General features: G+C 45.6%; 1 protein-coding gene across 10 annotated transcripts in view; it reads right to left on the bottom strand.

The window, feature by feature from the left end:
• The window catches only part of DLG2 (discs large MAGUK scaffold protein 2), an 834734-nt gene that overhangs the window by 683710 nt on the left and 132880 nt on the right, over positions 1-18144 (bottom strand). For 2 of the 10 annotated variants that reach the window (XM_033146055.1, XM_033146053.1), the window contains exon 1: positions 9510-9654. The exons of the other annotated variants lie outside the window; for them this stretch is intronic. In XM_033146055.1, the coding sequence (XP_033001946.1) occupies positions 9510-9539 (30 nt within the window). In that variant the 5' untranslated portion in view covers positions 9540-9654. Of the gene's footprint in view, positions 1-9509; positions 9655-18144 lie in introns of those variants that run through there. 10 annotated transcript variants of the gene reach the window in all.

Below are 18144 nucleotides of genomic sequence, written 5' to 3' on the forward strand. Positions count from 1 at the left end.
GGGGGCTCCCGCCGGCAGCCAGGCCCAGCGGGAAGCCCCCCAGCAACAGCAGCGGCGGCTGCGCATCGCGCCCGCCGCCCTCCTTTCGGCCGCCATGCGGCCCGATCCCCGGGGGCTCCCGCCGGCAACCAGGCCCAGCGGGAAGCCCCCCAGCAACAGCAGCGGCGGCTGCGCATCGCGCCCGCTGCCCTCCTTTCGGCCGCCATGCGGCCCGATCCCCGGGGGCTCCCGCCGGCAACCAGGCCCAGCGGGAAGCCCCCCAGCAACAGCAGCGGCGGCTGCGCATCGCGCCCGCCACCCTCCTTTCGGCCGCCATGCGGCCTGATCCTGGGGCTCTCCCTGTGCCATCAGGCCCGATCCAGGACTACATACCTGCAATGTGGAGCTCCTGGATCCTGGACATTCCTGAACCCGCGGGAGAGAAACGAAAAGGGGGGAAATCTGGCGGCTCTGCCGCTTTTACCTGGGCCTTGACCCCGCCCCCGGCCTCTGTCCTTTGTCCCATCCTGGCCGGAGGCAGGTCAAAGCCCATCGCCCTCCCGCGTCGCCACCTCCTGGCTCCATCCCCTCCTTTCTCAGCCTCGCCGGGGAGTCACCATTTTGCGACCGCGGGGAGCCACAGCAGGGGTCCCGGGGAGCCGCATGCGGCTCCGGAGCCGCGGGTTCCCGACCCCCGTACTAGGGTTATTCCAGGTGACTGCATGATATCATGTCATGACTGGGTGCTTTTTGAACAATTCAACAACACAGGTTGCATGTACATTTCTACCCCATGAATTGCCCCCATCCATTTTCTGAGGAATATGTGGCCATAAGAATCCATGTTTACTCTGCATTTATCTGTCAATACACACAACGTGAATCCATGTAGGTTTCTGGTGCATCAATGATAAGCTGGCCACAAGGATCTCGGGATGGAGGCAATTTTTAGAAAGGTAGTCTTGTTAGTCTGTTGCCACAAAAACAAAACAAAGTCTTTTGACACCTTGAATTAGTCTTTAAGGGGCATGTAGGTGTATGTAGGGACGCAGGTGGTGCTGTGGTCTAAACCACACAACGTAGGGCCTGCTGATCAGAAGGTCGGCGGTTCGAATCCCTGCGACAGGGTAAGCTCCCGTTGCTCGGTCCCTGCTCCTGCCAACCTAGCAGTTCGAAAGCCCGACAAAGTGCAAGTAGATAAACAGGTACCACTCCTGCGGGAAGGTAAACGGCGTTTCCGTGCGCTACTCTGGTTCGCCAGAGGCGGCTTAGTCATGCTGGCCACACGGAAGCTGTACGCCGGCTCCCTCAGCCTATAGAGTGAGATGAGTGCCGCAACCCCAGAGTCGTCCGTGACTGGACCTAACGGTCAGGGGGAACTTTACCTTTACCTAGGTGTATAAGACCACAAGTTTTCATAGACCAGAGTCCATTCTGTAAATTGTCATCATGAAAGGCACCAGGTTTTGTCAGATGATGAAGCAGATAACCACCAAGCATCTGATGAAGTGGACTCTAGTCCACAAAAGCTAATGCCATACAGTGGTACCTCGGGTCACAAACGCTTCGGGTTACAAACACTTCAGGTTACAAGCTCAGCTAACCCAGAAGTAGTACCTTGGGTTGAGAACTTTGCCCCAGGATGAGAACGGAATTCATGTGGCAGTGGTGGGAGGCCCCATTAGCAAAAACACACCTCAGGTTAAGAACTGTTTCGGGTTAAGAACGGACCTCCGGAACGAATTAAGTTTGTAACCTGAGGTACCACTGTAATAAATCAAATGGTCTTTAAGATGCTACAAGGCTAAACCTGGAAAGCTGCATTAGATGGACTGAGAGCATTGGTTTATCTACTCCGCACTGACTGGCAAGGGCTTTCCAGGGTTACAGACAGGGATCTTTACCCACCCTATACCAGGAGATCATAGAATCATAGAGTTGGAAGAGACCACAAGGGCCATCCAGTCCAACCCCCTGCCAAGATGTCAAGACAGAACTTGAGACCTTCTACATGGAAAACATGTATTCTACCAAAAAGCTACGGTCATTCCCAAAACAATTATTTGCTGTTTCAGAGTAGAGGAAGTCAGAAGCTGTATTTTGAACGCACCAGCTCTTGAACATCTTTTGCTGCTAAGGAATGGAGATGATATACAATACTAAATGCTGTTTATGTTCTCAATGCAATATTATCTATACTACTGTGGAAATCGGCAAAGCTCCCACAGCTTCATAGACCTATGCCAACATATAGCAGCTGAGGCACTGGCCTTGCATGTGTATTCTGAACCCTAATGGGATTGCTCACGTGTAATTGCAAACCTTCTGCCTGATTTAACTCTCTTATCACAGTGGTCCTTTTATAATTGAATTTTGAAATTCTCACTCTCATCTCCATCATTTGATGAGGACAACTCTTTAAAAATTGAAAAACTTTATGAAGGAAACGGACTCCTTTTAATTAATCTGCAGATATTTCATGTAGGCTTGTTTGGGGACTGTGGGGTTAACATGCCAAAACATGCCGGTTTCAGGGATCAAATTGGAAGCCGGCGAAATCATTTGGAAAAGTGCAGACAGCATGTCGGCAGCAACTGCACTTAAGGCTAAGACCCAAGTACTTCCTTGAATTTGTGAACTGGGATAATAAACTGAAAGGGTTCAGTCTCGGGAATTCTTGACGTGGATGTTGTAGAACTTCCCCAAAATGGAAACCTTACGGGACTTGCGGCTCTTGCTTTGGTATAAAAATATGTAGCATTTAGCATTCAGCACTAGTTGAAAAAACAACTTATAAATAACATGTTGCCAAAGGCTCACAGGATCCTGAAAAATTCTATGCTATTTGGTGGGGCTTTATTATACAGTGTGTGTGTGTGTGTGTGTGTGTGTGTGTGTACACACACACTGACCCCAAATGCAGAAACATTGGACTCCATCTCCATGAAGCAACATGAAATTTGCCTTTCCTAATTGTCTTAAGTACTCTACTTATCTGATTTAGGTATCTTCCAGATATACTGTGCTGTTTTGTTTTTCTTTTGTATTTGTGTGCAATGCATGTGCTCTTACCATGATTTATCAACCAGGGCCCACAAGCTCTAGAAGGGCACCCACTGGGAGAAGTCAGGATTTCCATTTTCATTTTAATGCCCCATTGCTGAAAGGAAAAACTGAGTAGCCATATTCCCCCTCAAACACACACACAAATGCATCTGCTGCTCACCGAAGTACAAACACTGTGTTTGAATCCAGAGGCTTTTGGGAGAAAGAGTATGGTGCCCACTGCAGTTATATATTCCATGCTGTCTTCCTGTTCTCCTGCTGGCCCCTAGTCCCCCAGCCCCTCTGGAGCATCCATAGGAGCACAGAGGTCTCCTGACTTGAGTCCTGAGGGCCCCCAGTAGCTGCTGGTGCCCTTCTTTGGGTCATCCTCATCCTGCCGGCCCTGGCATCCCTGCCATTCCACAACACCTCAGTTGGGGGGCTCAGAGAATACTTTGCTGGGGGCCTCCCATAATCTGGCACCAGACCTGACTACAACCCTTCCACATATAATCTCCAACTTTGAATCATCACTCTGGTCCAAAGTAGGTATAACACCGTGTTCTGTTAGCTACCAGATTGGATTAGTGCAATGCGCTCTACGTAGGGTTGACCTTGCCCAACTTCAGTTGGTCCAAAATGCAGCAGCCAGATTACTGGCTGGGGTTCCATTTAGATGCCATATAACAACCCCTGTTTCAAAACAGCGGCACTGGTTGCCTCCTTCCCTACAAATCCTCAGGTGCTGGGATCAGCGGAGGAGGTCCTCTTGGTCATTCCACCACCCTTGGAGCCCCAGAGGTGGCGGCCCAGTAGAGGAGATTCTCTTTTGCAGCCCCTAAGCTATGGGACTCCCTCTTCATTATACAGCTTCTGGAGAATGCTGAAGATGCACTGTTTTACCCTGGCTCTCGACACTCTATGTTTTTAGGACTCACCTTATTTCTGTGGTTGACAGTTCTTTTTAAATTGTTTTTAACACCATGTTTTAATGCTTTAACTCACCCTGAGACCTTTGGGTGAAGGGCAGGTAATAAATACACAGCTTAGCAAAGTAGGTGGAATTAAAACAACAACAACAACACATTCCTCTACTGCCTGCCCATGCCTTCTCCCCCTTCCCTTTCTGTGTTGTTTCCCTGTGTCTATTTTAGACTATAAGGCCCTTGGAACAGGGACCTGTCATACTTTGTAGAATGCCATGTACACTGACGGCAGTATATAAAGATAGATTACGCATGTGATGCTTTCAACATTAGGAAGTTCTATATCAGGGTAGCCAATGTGGTGGCTTCCAAATGCTGGACTGCCACTCCCATCATCTCTGACCATTTGCCGTGATTGCTGGGGCTGATGCTTGGCAGGGGGTTGGACTGGATGGCCCTTGTGGTCTCTTCCAACTCTATGATTCTATGATTCTAAGTGGAGTCCAACGACCTCTAAAGGGCACTACGTCATGCTCCCTGTTCTATATGAATGCTAAATATTTTAAATTTCTTTGTCACATGATTGTTCCACCACTTCTTTTGCTTCTTGGCTCACATCAAGTACATTGTGAGTTTTCCAGCATGGCCGGTTGTTTCAGTTCTGCACGCAGAGCTTAGTATCAACATTTTCTGTGCTATATAAATAATGAAGATGCAATAATCAATAATTTACTTGCACGGATAGAACTCAACCTAAGGAATCCTTTTTCTCTTAATGCTCTTCCCCTAAAGTCTAAACTGTAGCAATAAATGCAGTTAATAAACTAAGCAAAGCTAACCACCCACATACACACTTTAAATACAACTGGAAACAGCTAAATCTTAGCTGCAATGTTGTCGTTCAGTCGTGTCCGACTCTTCGTGACCCCATGGACCAGAGCACGCCAGGCACCCCTATCCTCCACTGCCTCCTGCAGTTTGGCCAAACTCATGCCAGTCGCTTCGAGAACACCGTCCAACCATCTCATCCTCTGTCATCCCCTTCTCCTAGTGCCCTCCATCTTTCCCAACATCAGGGTCTTTTCCAGGGAGTCTTCTCTTCTCATGTGGTGGCCAAAGTACTGGAGTCTCAACTTCAGGATCTGCCCTTCCAGTGAGCACTCAGGGCTGATTTCTTTAAGGATGGATAAGTTTGATCTTTTTGCAGTCCATGGGACTCTCAAGAGTCTCCTCCAGCGCCATAATTCAAATAGCTGCAATACCCAACGCTAATTTATTTGTACAAAGTTCGGGGGGGGGGTGAATGAGAAGTGCACGTCACTTACTTCAGAGCTTTATAGAATTCAGCCCCAGCCTAGTACACATACATCTAACATTTGCAAATATAACAGATGTTGCTTACTTCTCTGACGCCAAGGACGTTGATCTCAATCTCAGATGCTCCAGGCGCAGAGCATCTGCGGCTCCTGAGCATGAATTTTAAGGTTCTAGAAAGTACATCAATGCAAAAGTGGAGCTGTCCCTGGCACTTACTTCATTTATATTTCAAAGATGAATTCCGCTGCACAGAATGACTTGAACCTGAAACATTTTGCCGCCACCATCATCATCTTCAGAGGAATCTGGATTTACTCTCACATGCCCATAGCAGTTGTTTACTGATTGACCTCTGAGCTCTATGTATAATTAATGGGTACAAGTACTGACATCCCATACTCATGTTAAGACTGCTCCGGTGGGTTGCTCCAGTGACACAGGAACTGCCACATTCTCCCCAACATATGCTAGGTACAGCCATATACAGCTGTGTAATCTCTGCCTTGTATATTATAACGCTGAACTCAATTCTCCCAAGTGCCATAAGAATGGGAGAAGAGCCCTGTCGGATGAGGCTTAAGGTCCATCTGTCAGTTTAGATTTCTCTCCTTTTCTCATTTTTTCCAATCTTACATTCAGTTCCACACATTTCCACCTCGGTTTACGATTAAATGAATAAATCCTTGCGAAAATTCATCGGCATTTAATGCGAATTTCTCCTAATATACACATATTTACTGCCTAATACGCACATTTTTGCAAACCAGCTTCCCCTAAAATGTTATAGTCACTAATTTCAGCATTTCTATGGATACTTTACCTCAGTATATGCATTCTTGCACACATTACTTGGGTGGAGAACTGCATTGCAAAATTCAGAGAAGGCTGAACTTCAAAAGTTGGCTGAGTTTTGGCTTGTCTTTACGTGCAAACTGGATCAAATTGCTCACTCATCCCATGGGCCGTCCAGTCCAGTACAAAGTTCTCACAGCAAGCAATCGGATCCCACAAGCAGGACATGGGCACAATAGCCCTCCTCCCCACTTGTGAGCCTCGGCGATGGGTATTCAGAGGCATACTACCTCCAACACTGGAGACAGCCACAATGGAGCTCTCCCAATGACCTCTTTGGTAACTGTAGCAGCAAGACACCTTCATCTGCCCCACCTGCAATAAACATGTCTCTCCTGCATCGGTTTCTACAGCCACTGCAGGTGTTGTAACTGTCCAGCGGTTTGGCTTTACCACCAAAGGTGCACTCTTCCATTGTCTCCCAAAACAGACAGGTGCCAACAAGATTTTTAGAACTTGGGAAGCAATTCTATACACTAGAAATCAGGATGAAGCCAGCCAGCCTAAGCTCAACTGATACAAAGTTTGGTTCAGCAGCGGGGCTACTGCTGGCTGAGCCAGGCTAAGCCTGGCCAACAAATAGTTTGGGGCAGCTTAACATACACTAGGTTGCCTACTGAATGGGCGTATGATCCAGCCTAAGTTCCCCTTCTCTGGTCCTGCCCCCAAGAACACACCCTTTTCAGGGTTTATGCAGGCTTAAGATGCAGCAGTCTTGGCACATCCAGTTGGGTCATACACTTGAGGCTACAGACTCCGCTAACCCAAAAGTAGTACCTCGGGTTGAGAATTTTACCTCAGGATGAGAATGGAAATGGCACGGTGGCAGCGGCAGGTCCCATTAGCTAAAGTGGTACCTCAGGTTAAGAACAGTTTCAGGTTAAGAACGGACCTCCGGAACAAATTAAGTTCTTAACCAGAGGTACCCCTGTATTGTGTTCTGGCTTATTAATTCTTTCTTTATTTGCAATATTATTGTATTCTGTATTAGTGCTTTACGGGAGTTGCCTTGAGGGACCTTTTTTGCACTCAGAGGTGGTGTATGAATATATTAAATAAAATAAATAAATAGTGAGTTTATGGCAGAGGTGATATTCAAACCATAGAATTCCTGATCTGGAGCCCAGTCTCTTAGCCACTCTTAGCCACTGTGCTACACCACCTCTCTCTGAATCAATGAAGATACAGGACTGCAGGTGGAGGGGAAGGGAATGACCAACCCTCACACAAATGAGACACAATCACCAAAGTACACAAACGGTAGAGGACACTAACTCTCCACAATTTACCTCCCACAAGAGTTTATTGACAAGACTTGTGTTACCTCTACTGCAGCAACCAAGTGGCAAATGTAAGGAAAATTTTGTGGGTCTGTGCATACCTCAGCAAGTGACCAGGTACAACAGTCTTCTGCCTTTCCAATACTGGAGACTCCAGCCTGCAACATGGGGCCAACTTTTCAATTATTATCATGTCATCATCCCTTTCTTGGCATCTTGCCTTCCCCGCTTTACATCTGTCATTTAAAGGCAGCAGCAATTGCACCATCCTACTATTTAGAGACCAATGTCACTGCACTCCTTCCATTTCTGAAATTGCCAAGTGCAAAAAGGTACATTATATAATCGGATAACTAAAGCAGCACACCCAGACAGAGCTTTGCTTGCTGAGTTTGGGTGTGTGTGTGTGTGTGTGTGTGTGTGTTCTTCCTTCTTCTCTGCAGCAGTTCCCACCGCAAAAGAGATTAGCCACTATTCAGCTTTGAAGAAGACTTGCCTCTTTGACGCTGTGTGGTGCTAGGAATAGAACAGGAAGCGGAACTCTAGTTGCACAAGCTACTCCAACTCCCCATGCATGCCCCCATCTTATTATCCTGGCTGTAGGGGCTGGAACGAAGGAAGCGACTTGCAAATTGGTGGAATTTGGGGCTGTTGTGTGTTCTGAACACAGGGTCTCCAGCAAGGATGTGGCTTGTGCAACATCACCCACTGGCGGCCAACGAAAGGTCAGGACAGATTACATGATGATGACTGGGGAAGAGCTGTAGCTCAATGGTCCATCATCTGCGTAGAAGGCGCCAGGATCAGTTCCTGGCATCTCCAGAGGTAGGGCTCCTGGGAATGTCTCCTGTGGGAAAACCCTGGAGAGCCGCTAATCGCCCATGCAGACAGCATTGAGCTAGATGGACCAATAGTTTGATCCAGTTTAAGGCAACTTTCTATGTTTGTGTTGCGTAATCAGTGTGCACAGTGCTCTAGAGTTTACAATCTACCATTTAACACAGGAGAAACAACAGCAGAAAGGATGAGATGCTACTCATGGTCCCTTGCAAAATGTTCCAGGTCAGGTCGCATCACTCTTCTGAACCATTTGGGGGACTCTGCTCACTGAGATTCCTCCATTGCAGGGGGTTAGACTAGATGACCCTCAGGGTACCTTCCAACTCTACAGTTCTACGATTCTATTCATTAGCATGGCTGCAGACCCACTTCTCCTTCAGCTTGCTTGTCCTTCTGCTTTGCCTTGCCTTGCTTCACCTCCAACTTAAAAAGGAGCTTGGTCTGACATAAGCATGATTGCAATGAGCCATATGAAATATTTTTGCACACACAGAGAGGGGTTAATGTCCTATCTAACATGCATATATTATTATTATTAATAATAATAATTAAATTTATATTGCGCCCTTCATCCCAGAGTGGTTTACAACATATTAGAAAGATCAAGAAGAGCCCAGGTTAGGCCAAATGTCCATCTTTGGACTGACATTCTGCTGCCAAGAACAGCCAGCCAAATTCCTCCAGGAAGCTTGCAAATTGTGTGTTGCTTTGTGCCCCAGAGGTATACTGCCTCTAAATATGGAGGATCCACTGTGCCATCACGAAAACTTGGATTCTCCAATCAGAAACCCTGTCCTTATCAAAACTTCACATGATTGGCTTTTAAGGCAAAAGAAGCAAAAGTGTATGAAATGCTCAGAGTTTCAAAAAAGCAACAACTGGTGAACCGCAGCTAACTCATTTTCATTAAAATCTGCTGTGATGTGTGCATAGAGGCTATTTTTTCTGCATGTCCTCTAGTACCTGAGTTATTAATAGATGCAAGCAAAATCTAAGATTAAAACACATAAAGACACACACACACACACACACACACACACACACTATGCAGGCCTCTTTCTGGTTAAAGGCAATTAATACATTGTTTAGAAAGGAGGCATATCGGAACATAGATAGAGTTTAACAGTCATGTCAGGGGAATTGAATACCAGCTGAAGCCAGGCTTAGTTATCACTTCATCTCGCAACCTGAGCCTGAGAACATCTTCCGTCTGTTTAATCACAGGCGGGGAATGAAAGACAAGCAAACGGCAACATTTTCCAGTTCCTACCTTAGTAGTGACAATGCACAGACAATCCATTCCGATAAGCTCTCCAGGAGTGCGTGGAAATCCTCAAGCAAATCAGCAAGGCTTTTACAAGAAAATAGAAGAGGAGCATGCACAGGCTTGAATCTACAGAGCCGGCTGCCGTTTTTTTGCCAACCCCCCCTCCCTTCCTGACAGGGCCCGCATAAGAAACTCTCGAGTCCTCCTCCACATCGCTTAAAGGCAGGCATGATCCTCCCAGGGATCTGAAACCCCGTTAGAAAGCATCTCAGGCGAAACTTCCAGGTGGCTTCTCCAGCTTGATTGCTGCATTGTCCAGCTTGCAATCGGAAATATCCTCTAAGCAGTCTGTTCTAAACGGTGAGGAGGAGAGCCACAAACACGTACGAGGGACCAGGAAGCATTGCATATCATCTCTTGTTTCTACAATTCTGATCGGCTCTTTCAGTATAACCCAAAAAAGGCTTTCTCTGCCAAGTCTCTCTCTCTTTTTCTTTCTCGCGCACTCTCTCTCTCTCTCTCTCTCCCCCTCTCCCTCTGTGTTATCTCTGCTTAAAAAATAATAATACTCAGTTTGTGTTTGCAAATTCTGAGTAAGCACAATGCACACAACTATTGGGCCCATCCATCAAAGGACTATCAGTGCGTTGCCAAAACAATAGCTTTCGGGTTGTAAAGCTCATTATTAGAAGCATGCTTCCCAAGTACACATTTTGCTAGAGTACTGCGGTGTGCAATGCAGTTTTTTTTTCCCCCACCTCGCCTAAATCACTCATAGTTTCTCAAAGCAGATTCACAGCTAGGAAATGGACCTGGGAGAAACACAGAGAGCTAAGGAGAAAACAAATATGTAGCATCCTTTACGTGGTTCGCTGCTGGTGGCTGCTTAATGCAGGAGAACACCTAAGAATTCTAAGTCCTAGAGGCCATTGGCTGAAGACAGTGCTTTTATAATGCGCCTCTTTTATAGCAGAATCTTCCACTGCAAGAGTGCTGTAATTTTGGTATGTACAGACAGTTGGAGACACTAAGTCTGCAAGAGACTTGGAAGTTCTTCGAAGGAGGCATTGCTTCCCATTCTGTGCTCATATATTTCATCTATTTTGTCCCATTGCTAGTCCTGATCAAAGAGGTATTGCAGGTTTTAGAAATGGTATTTAAAAAAAAAAACCCAGACAAACCTTGCAGAGCCCATTTACCATAGGTGCAAGCAGGATGAGCTTATACATCTGATGAAACAGCAATCCCTCTTTCAGATTGCTTTCAGTTCTTGGGGGAGGTAGGGAAAGCTGTCATCTGTTTCCAAATCAAAACACTGTAATTCGAAAAGTCTGGAAAACAGGCGTTTTAATTAAGGACGCTTCCAAAAGTCTTCCAATCAATTCTGATTTACTTCTTATTGTTGTTGTTTCCAAAGGGGAAGCATCAGGAATTCTCCATTATTTTTTTCTGGGAGGGAGTATTTCTGAATGTTATGCAGATCACACATAGCATTGCAGCAGCTTTCAGTTCATTCATATATTCTTCCCACACACAAATTACTAAAGTGCTTGTACTCACTGAAACACCACCACAGAACAAGCGATCTGGATGTGATCATAGTATGGTCATACCAAGGTTCTTTTCCAATGCACAGAAGTCTATGTGTGCATCAGTTAAGACACTACACAAAAGGAATCACACACAACCACGCTGATACTGCTTTCTCGCAGTGTTTATTATTAATGTGCACAAACATACCCATATGATTTAGAGGCAGGAAGAATTTCAAATCAAAGAATTACAGCATTGGAAAAGACCTTCAAGGTTCTGTAGTCCAAAACATACACACACCAGCTCAATTAGGGATCTGCAATGCAGGATGCAAGTACAGCAGCGATGTTTAATCTGTGCTTTCCAAACACTGTAGGACTCCAACTCCCATAATCACTGACCATCGGCCATGCTGGCTGGGGCTGATGGGAGCTGGAGTCCAACAACATTTTATTTGAAGGGCTGTGAGGTAAGCCACCCCTGAACTGCAGCAGACCTAGAGATATAGGAAGCTATATAACACCGGTCCTGGGAGATCTACATTGGCGCCCAGTGCGTTTCCGAGCACAATTCAAAGTGTTGGTGCTGACCTTTAGAGCCCTAAACGGCCTCGGTCCTGTATACCTGAAGGAGCATCTCCACCCCCACCGTTCAGCCCAGACACTAAGATCCAGCGCCGAGGGCCTTCTGGCGGTTCCCTCACAGGGAACCAGGCAGAGGGCCTTCTTGGTAGTGGCGCCCACCCTGTGGAACGCCCTCCCACCAGAGGTCAAAGAGATAAACAACTACCTGACATTTAGAAAATACCTGAAGGCAGCCCTGTTTAGGGAAGTTTTTAATCTGTGAAATTTTAATGTATTTTAATATTTGTTGGAAGCCGCCCAGAGCGGCTGGGGAAACCCAGCCAGATGGGCGGGGTACAAATAAATAATTATTATTATTATTATTATTATTATTATTATTATTATTATTATGATGATGATGAATCAGACCATGGGTTTATCTAGCTCACTATGAAGGACAGTGGGTCACCAGGCAGAAGTCTCTCCTGGCCCTACCTCAAGGTGCTGGGGACTGAACTTGGGGCCGTCTGCATGCAAAGCCCTTCCCCTTGGATGGATGGAAGACAGCTATCCAGCCTCTGCTTAAATGCCTCCAGCAAATGAGAGTCTTGACACCTCCCCAGGCAATCAGATTCCTCTTTCCAATAGGAAGCTTTTCCTAATGTTTAGTTAAAAATCTACTTCCCTGCATATTCCTCCCTCCTACCGGTTATAGGCCTGCCCTCTGGGAACAATAAACAGCAAATGAGTAAGTCCGAGTGAACTGAAATGTGCAGCAAACCACATAGACTCCGGTTCCAGAATTCATTTTTAGAAATCTGGCCAGTTGTGGCAGAACTGGAACTGAAGAGGGAGAGTTTTAATTCTCTAGTTTATAAGTTTATAAGTCTGTTTGTAACCAAGCTTTCTTGGTTAGCTTTCTCTCTTTCTGTATAAGTTGGAAAAAAAAGTTTTTAGCTAAGAGCTTGTCTGCTAATGCATTCTTTACTGACATACTGTTAATCCAGAAGCGGGCAGCTAAGGGAGGGGGCTTCCTCCCCCTTTCTCCTTCTCTCTCTCCTCTCCTTATCTCATACCTGGCTCTGAGTTGAACGAGGAGGCCCCCCTGAATAACTGGAGCTTTCAGTTATTCTGTGAAAGTCAGTATACAGACGCAAGCTTTTTTTCTGAATAGGAGTTTTTCAACTTACACTGGAGTTCTCAGTTTTCTGAGCTGAAAGTCAGTCTTTTTAACTGATATTTAGACGGAAAGCCTTCTCTGAATAACTGGAGTTCTGGAAGCCTCCCCTGGATAGTTTGATCTTCTTTCTTCTATGTAAGTTTTACCTTCTTCTCTATGCAACTAACCTTCTTCTCTATGCTTTTACCTTCTTCTCTATGCAATTAAGTCCTTTTAACTGATCTTCCTTCTCTCCCTTTTTAAGCCTTATTAAACTGAGATTCTTTCTCTCTCTCTCTAACGTTTTTTTAAGTTCTTTTATTTGACATGTAGCTTCTACTGATGTGTAGCATTCCTAGCCTCTCTATAAATGGTATTTAGACTTTACCTGAGTTTGTAAAACTTTGGCTTTTGTCTGTAGCCCCTTTTATTTGATACTATTTGCCTGGCTTTTATTTGATACTATTTGCCTGGCTTTTATTTGATACTATTTGCATGGCCTTTTTAATATTTCTATGTTATTGGCATAATATTTCGCTTTTACTGTAAGCTCTGTCTTTGTGCTACTTGCTCTTAGTACATACCTCTCTGGCATATCATTAATCATGAAAAGGAGCAGGTTAGAGCGCCCCTTCACTGGAGCGCCCCTTTCCCTGGATGGCACAGGAATTCCTGGCCGAGGGATGTAAGAGTTGCCAGATAGCCAGAGACAGGATAATTCTTTGATGGATGGTCCTGCCGGTTGGAGGGAAAGGCGGGAGGTACCAGGGGCAGCCAGGGGCTGCTTAACCCCCACTTTGAGATAAGAGTGTGAGACAGGAATTTTCACCCAATAATGAACTCAAGGCTGAAACCCTTTAAGTAAAAGCTTTTCTGTAACCTGTTTAGATGAAACCTTTTCTGATAGATATGAACCTTGATTAGTAGTGCATTCCTTACTGGCATATTAAGCCAGGAAAGGAATAGATCAAGAGGAGCCCACTCAAGGAGACAGGCGTGCACCAGGAACGAACTCAACGCTAAGTGACCTTTTGCCTTGAAGATAAGTCCTTGATAACAGGAATTTTCAAGAATGTTACTAATGGTGTGACGTGCAAGAAGCAGATTCCTGGGGAGGGGGAATGAGGGGTTTGAAGATTATATAAACTGTATGCAACTGATGCTCGGCGCAGTTCGCTGTGAATTATCACGCGGGTGCCTTCCTGCCATTCAAAATGACAGGAATAAAAACTCTTTCTCTATTTCAAATCCTCAGTGTCTTTTTTTTGACTCCTTCCTCCCTCACCCCCCCGGGTGCAACAAAGAACCCAAGGTTAACGGAAAGGCCTGCAATAAGGCTACAGAACACAGGACAGAGCAAAGGCGTGGCTCAGTAAAAGAACGGAATACAGGAAATCAAAGCTTTTTACAACTCTCTCTCTCTCTCTCTCTCTCTCTCTCTCTCTCTCTCTCTCTCTCTCTCTCTCTCATGAAACATGTGGCATGATAGCTACCCCATGACAGCAGCCAGTACTCTGAACAACATTTATGATAAGGGTGTGCAACTTTCCAGTTCACATATTTACGTATCTTGGACTGGAGAGAGGGCTGCCACTTTTTAACATGACAAAGTATGGAAGGTCTAGCCAGTCATCATTCCAGTAGGTAAAATGAATGGTGGCTGTTGGCACCATTGTATAACCATAGGCACCTAGTTACATTTTTCCCTTATAAAATATGAAGTTGGAAATACCTAATGTGCAGTATTGCGCTCTCTCTCTCTCTCTCTCTCTCTATATATATATATATATATATATATAACAGCTGTTTTAGTAGTCTGTGATTAAGGGGAGTAGATATATGTGGTGGCAGGCAAGAACATAGTGTGCGTGGAACAAGTGTGTGGGTAGGAGTGAAAATTTGCAGTGGCAGGCAAGAACATGCCACACATGCATCAAATGTGAAGGTGTGAGAGTGCCTCCTTTGTACACTGCAGTGATTTTTCACGTCGAAGGTGAAGGGCTTTCCTGTGAGAGCCAGGAATGTCGCCATGTGTGCAGAATGCAGAATGCTTTTATTGACTAGTGCATCTCTGAATGTGGAAGGGACATTTTGCACCAAGTTGTAAAGAATAGTCAAAATAAAAGAGGGGGCTGGTTTTGATTATTTAAGCTGTTTTTTATGGGATTTGTTGCTTGCCATGAGTTCTCACTGGAGAGAGGTGGGTTGGAAATGAAATGAAAAGAAAATAAAGAGCTTGGTATCTTATTGGCGGCGGGACGCAGGTGGCACTGTGGGTCTAAACCACAGAGCATAGGGCTTGCCGATCAGAAGGTTGGCGGTTCGAATCCCCGCGACGGGGTGAGCTCCCATTGCTCAGTCCCAGCTCCTGCCAACCTAGAAATTCAAAAGCACATCAAAGTGCAAGAAGATAAATAGGTACCGCTCTGGCGGGAAGGTAAACGGCATTTCCGTGTGCTGCTCTGGTTCGCCAGAAGCGGCTTAGTCATGCTGGCCCCATGACGTGGAAAAACTGTCTGCAGACAAACGTCAGCTCTCTCGGCCTGTAAAGCGAGATGAGCACCGCAACCCCACAGTCGTCTGTGATTGGACTTAACGGTCATGGGTCCCTTTACCTTTATCTTCTTGGCAAATTCATTGCAAATTCATTGCAAAGTTTTTAGGGTGTGTGTGTGGATGAATGAATGAATGAATGAGACATAGATAAATAGATCATAGATAGGGTTTTTTCACACTTGGGCATTACAAGTTAAGGCAGATATAACAAACTAAGTGATTTGAACATGCGTTCATTCACTTCCTTATAAAAACATTCCTGAAGCTGAAAAAGTAACCCAGAATATGCTCAAATCACTGCTACTACACTTGCAGTGAAATTCTATACATGTCTTGACATAAGTAAGCCTGAATGAGTTCGCAATTGAGCCCCATTACTTCTGAGCAGATATGTATAGGATAGCACTGCTAAAATAGTACGACCGGCTTTACGCTTTGTTACCTGTGAACCCAGTCCTTCTATGAATCACGCTTATAGAACAGGGGTCACCAACGCAGCACCCATGGGCACCATGGAATCCATGGCGGCTTCCAGTGCTGCCCTTGAGCGGGAGTTCCAAAATTAATCCTTTCAGGGGGGGGGGTTTAACAAAAATAATTAACCAGCCCTCCTATAAAGAAATGTTATGGGGCAAAATGTTATGGTACTTTCTAAGTAATGAGAGTGGAGTGGCTGTGCTCCATGTTGTTATGAGACAGCAACAGCATTGGTGTGTGTGCGTATGTATGTATGTATGTGTGTGATCAGTATTATGTGATCTCCACAATCAGGATTTCCTATGGATGTTGGGGGTGGTTGCCACTGTAATTTTGTGTTATGCTATGCCCCCTTCATGGCAGCCATTTTGTGACTGGCACCCCCAGGACTCTCGAAATTTGCCCACTAGTCCAAAATTTGCCCACTGTTACAGAAGAATAACTATCTGAAACCCGGTCAGCGTAGCTCTGAGTAATTTCTCTTTCTACCCGAGTTGTGTGTAACTGGCATATTCTATACAAAAAAGGGGGGTTGCACTGTTTTAAAAAGAGAGAATTTCTAACCCTTGTGCATCTCTTATTCTTTGGGTTCCCCCAGTCACCTAATAACACAAAATAAAAACCAAAGAAAGTGTGATTTTATACTCGCATTCATCTTTTCCCCTGGTACAAACTCAGTTAACAACTCTGCGTGCAAAGAAATATTTCATCTCTGTTCCAGACAAACGGCACGTAACTTTTCGAATCCCTTACTGCCTGACCCCATCCATGTCGACTTGGAAAGCAAATCCTGCCGAAGTCAAGAGGGCTTACTCCCAAGTAACAACATGCACGTGGGGCTGCAAGCATAATCATTTCAATCTGGAGTTATGTCACTGTTTTGCAACCAGTATTGCTATAGTCACTAGTGTACTAAAAGTACTCCACACACAACCCACGTCCCAGCTTCTGCCTCCCCGACAACAACCCATAGACACACCTTTGTTGCAGCCACACCGTTGCAGAGTTTGCCTTTGAGGATTCGCACATGATTCATGCTCAGAAGAGAAGCCCTCTGCTCAATCGTTAAGCCTTTCCGCTCTCACAAAGGAAGAGGCAGAAGGGGTCAGGATATAGATAAAATGAAAGCCCTGCCCGAAAAGTGAGGAAAATCAATGCCCTCTTCAAGTGGAACCGTCTAGACATCCATACGATACAGTCCAGGCTTTCGGCATAATGAAGAAACCAACCCCTATAGATCCTTTTCCTGGGAATCTCTTATTCCCATTCCAGCTGAAGTATGTTTCCAATAAACCGCTCTAAGGAAGAAGGGGATGTTTTAAGAGCCATCTACTTTCTGTAAATTATTCAGGTTATAACCCCAATGTTACTGTGGTCTCTCAAGAGGCAAGCAATACAGCCAACCACATACCATTACTTTGCTAAGAGTCAATCCTGGCTACTAAAGATCTAAAGCAATTTTGCAAAAATAAAAATAAAAAAATCCATAGCATCTCAGATGTTCCCAGACAGCAATAAAAAACAGGGGGTGCATAGAGACCTACCCGCAGACTATCAAAAGCTTATGCAAAAGGCTGTTGTAAAAGGAAAAGGAAAAGGAAAGGAAGACTTTGCAAAACTCTCCATAACTTCTGAAGAAAGAAGTGCTGCTGTTTCAGGATTTCAAGAAGATTTCAGAAACTTTGCATGGGGTTGTACAGTAGAAACGCTCACAACTGAAAGCTATATATGAACACACAGTTGGGGTTGCCACGTAGACACCTCGGAGCCTGAACACTGGACATAGCCCATTAAGTCTCTCACTAAAACAGGAAAGAGGGTAGCCACATAACATAACTGTTCCTGCTCATTCCCTCTGCAAGACTTCTTGTTCACCCTTAGCTCTCACTTGCAGTGCAGCACAGCTGGAGACCTTAAGCATGTCCTCCATAAAAGAGGGCACGTGTTGCGGTGCGACCGGATATCCGACCCAGTGTTGTGGGTGGTTAATTTGGAAAGATAGCCACAAACCCCGATATGTCGGTCCTGGGGTGCCTCAAAGAAGCAGCAACGCAGGACCTATTTAAGCCCATGTGAGGCTACTGAGCTTCCTGTTTGGGGCTTTCGTATCGGAACACCCACCCACCTCTCCCTATATTTAGGGCTTGCGCTTGACCTTGCTATGCCATCGTGTGTCGCCTGCCATTGGGGCAGGGGCACAGCAGGAATTTTCCCCATTTGGCTGATTGGCTGCTGCCACTTGGGTTTCACCTGCCGCGTAGCAAATTGTCACATCTTGTAAGGTTGCGGATAGGCTCTGGTTCAGGTGATAGGCGTGGCACGTGATGTGGCCACGCCTATGCAAATGCAG

Source organism: Lacerta agilis, chromosome 4 (assembly GCF_009819535.1).
Source record: "Lacerta agilis isolate rLacAgi1 chromosome 4, rLacAgi1.pri, whole genome shotgun sequence".
NCBI lineage: Eukaryota > Metazoa > Chordata > Lepidosauria > Squamata > Lacertidae > Lacerta > Lacerta agilis.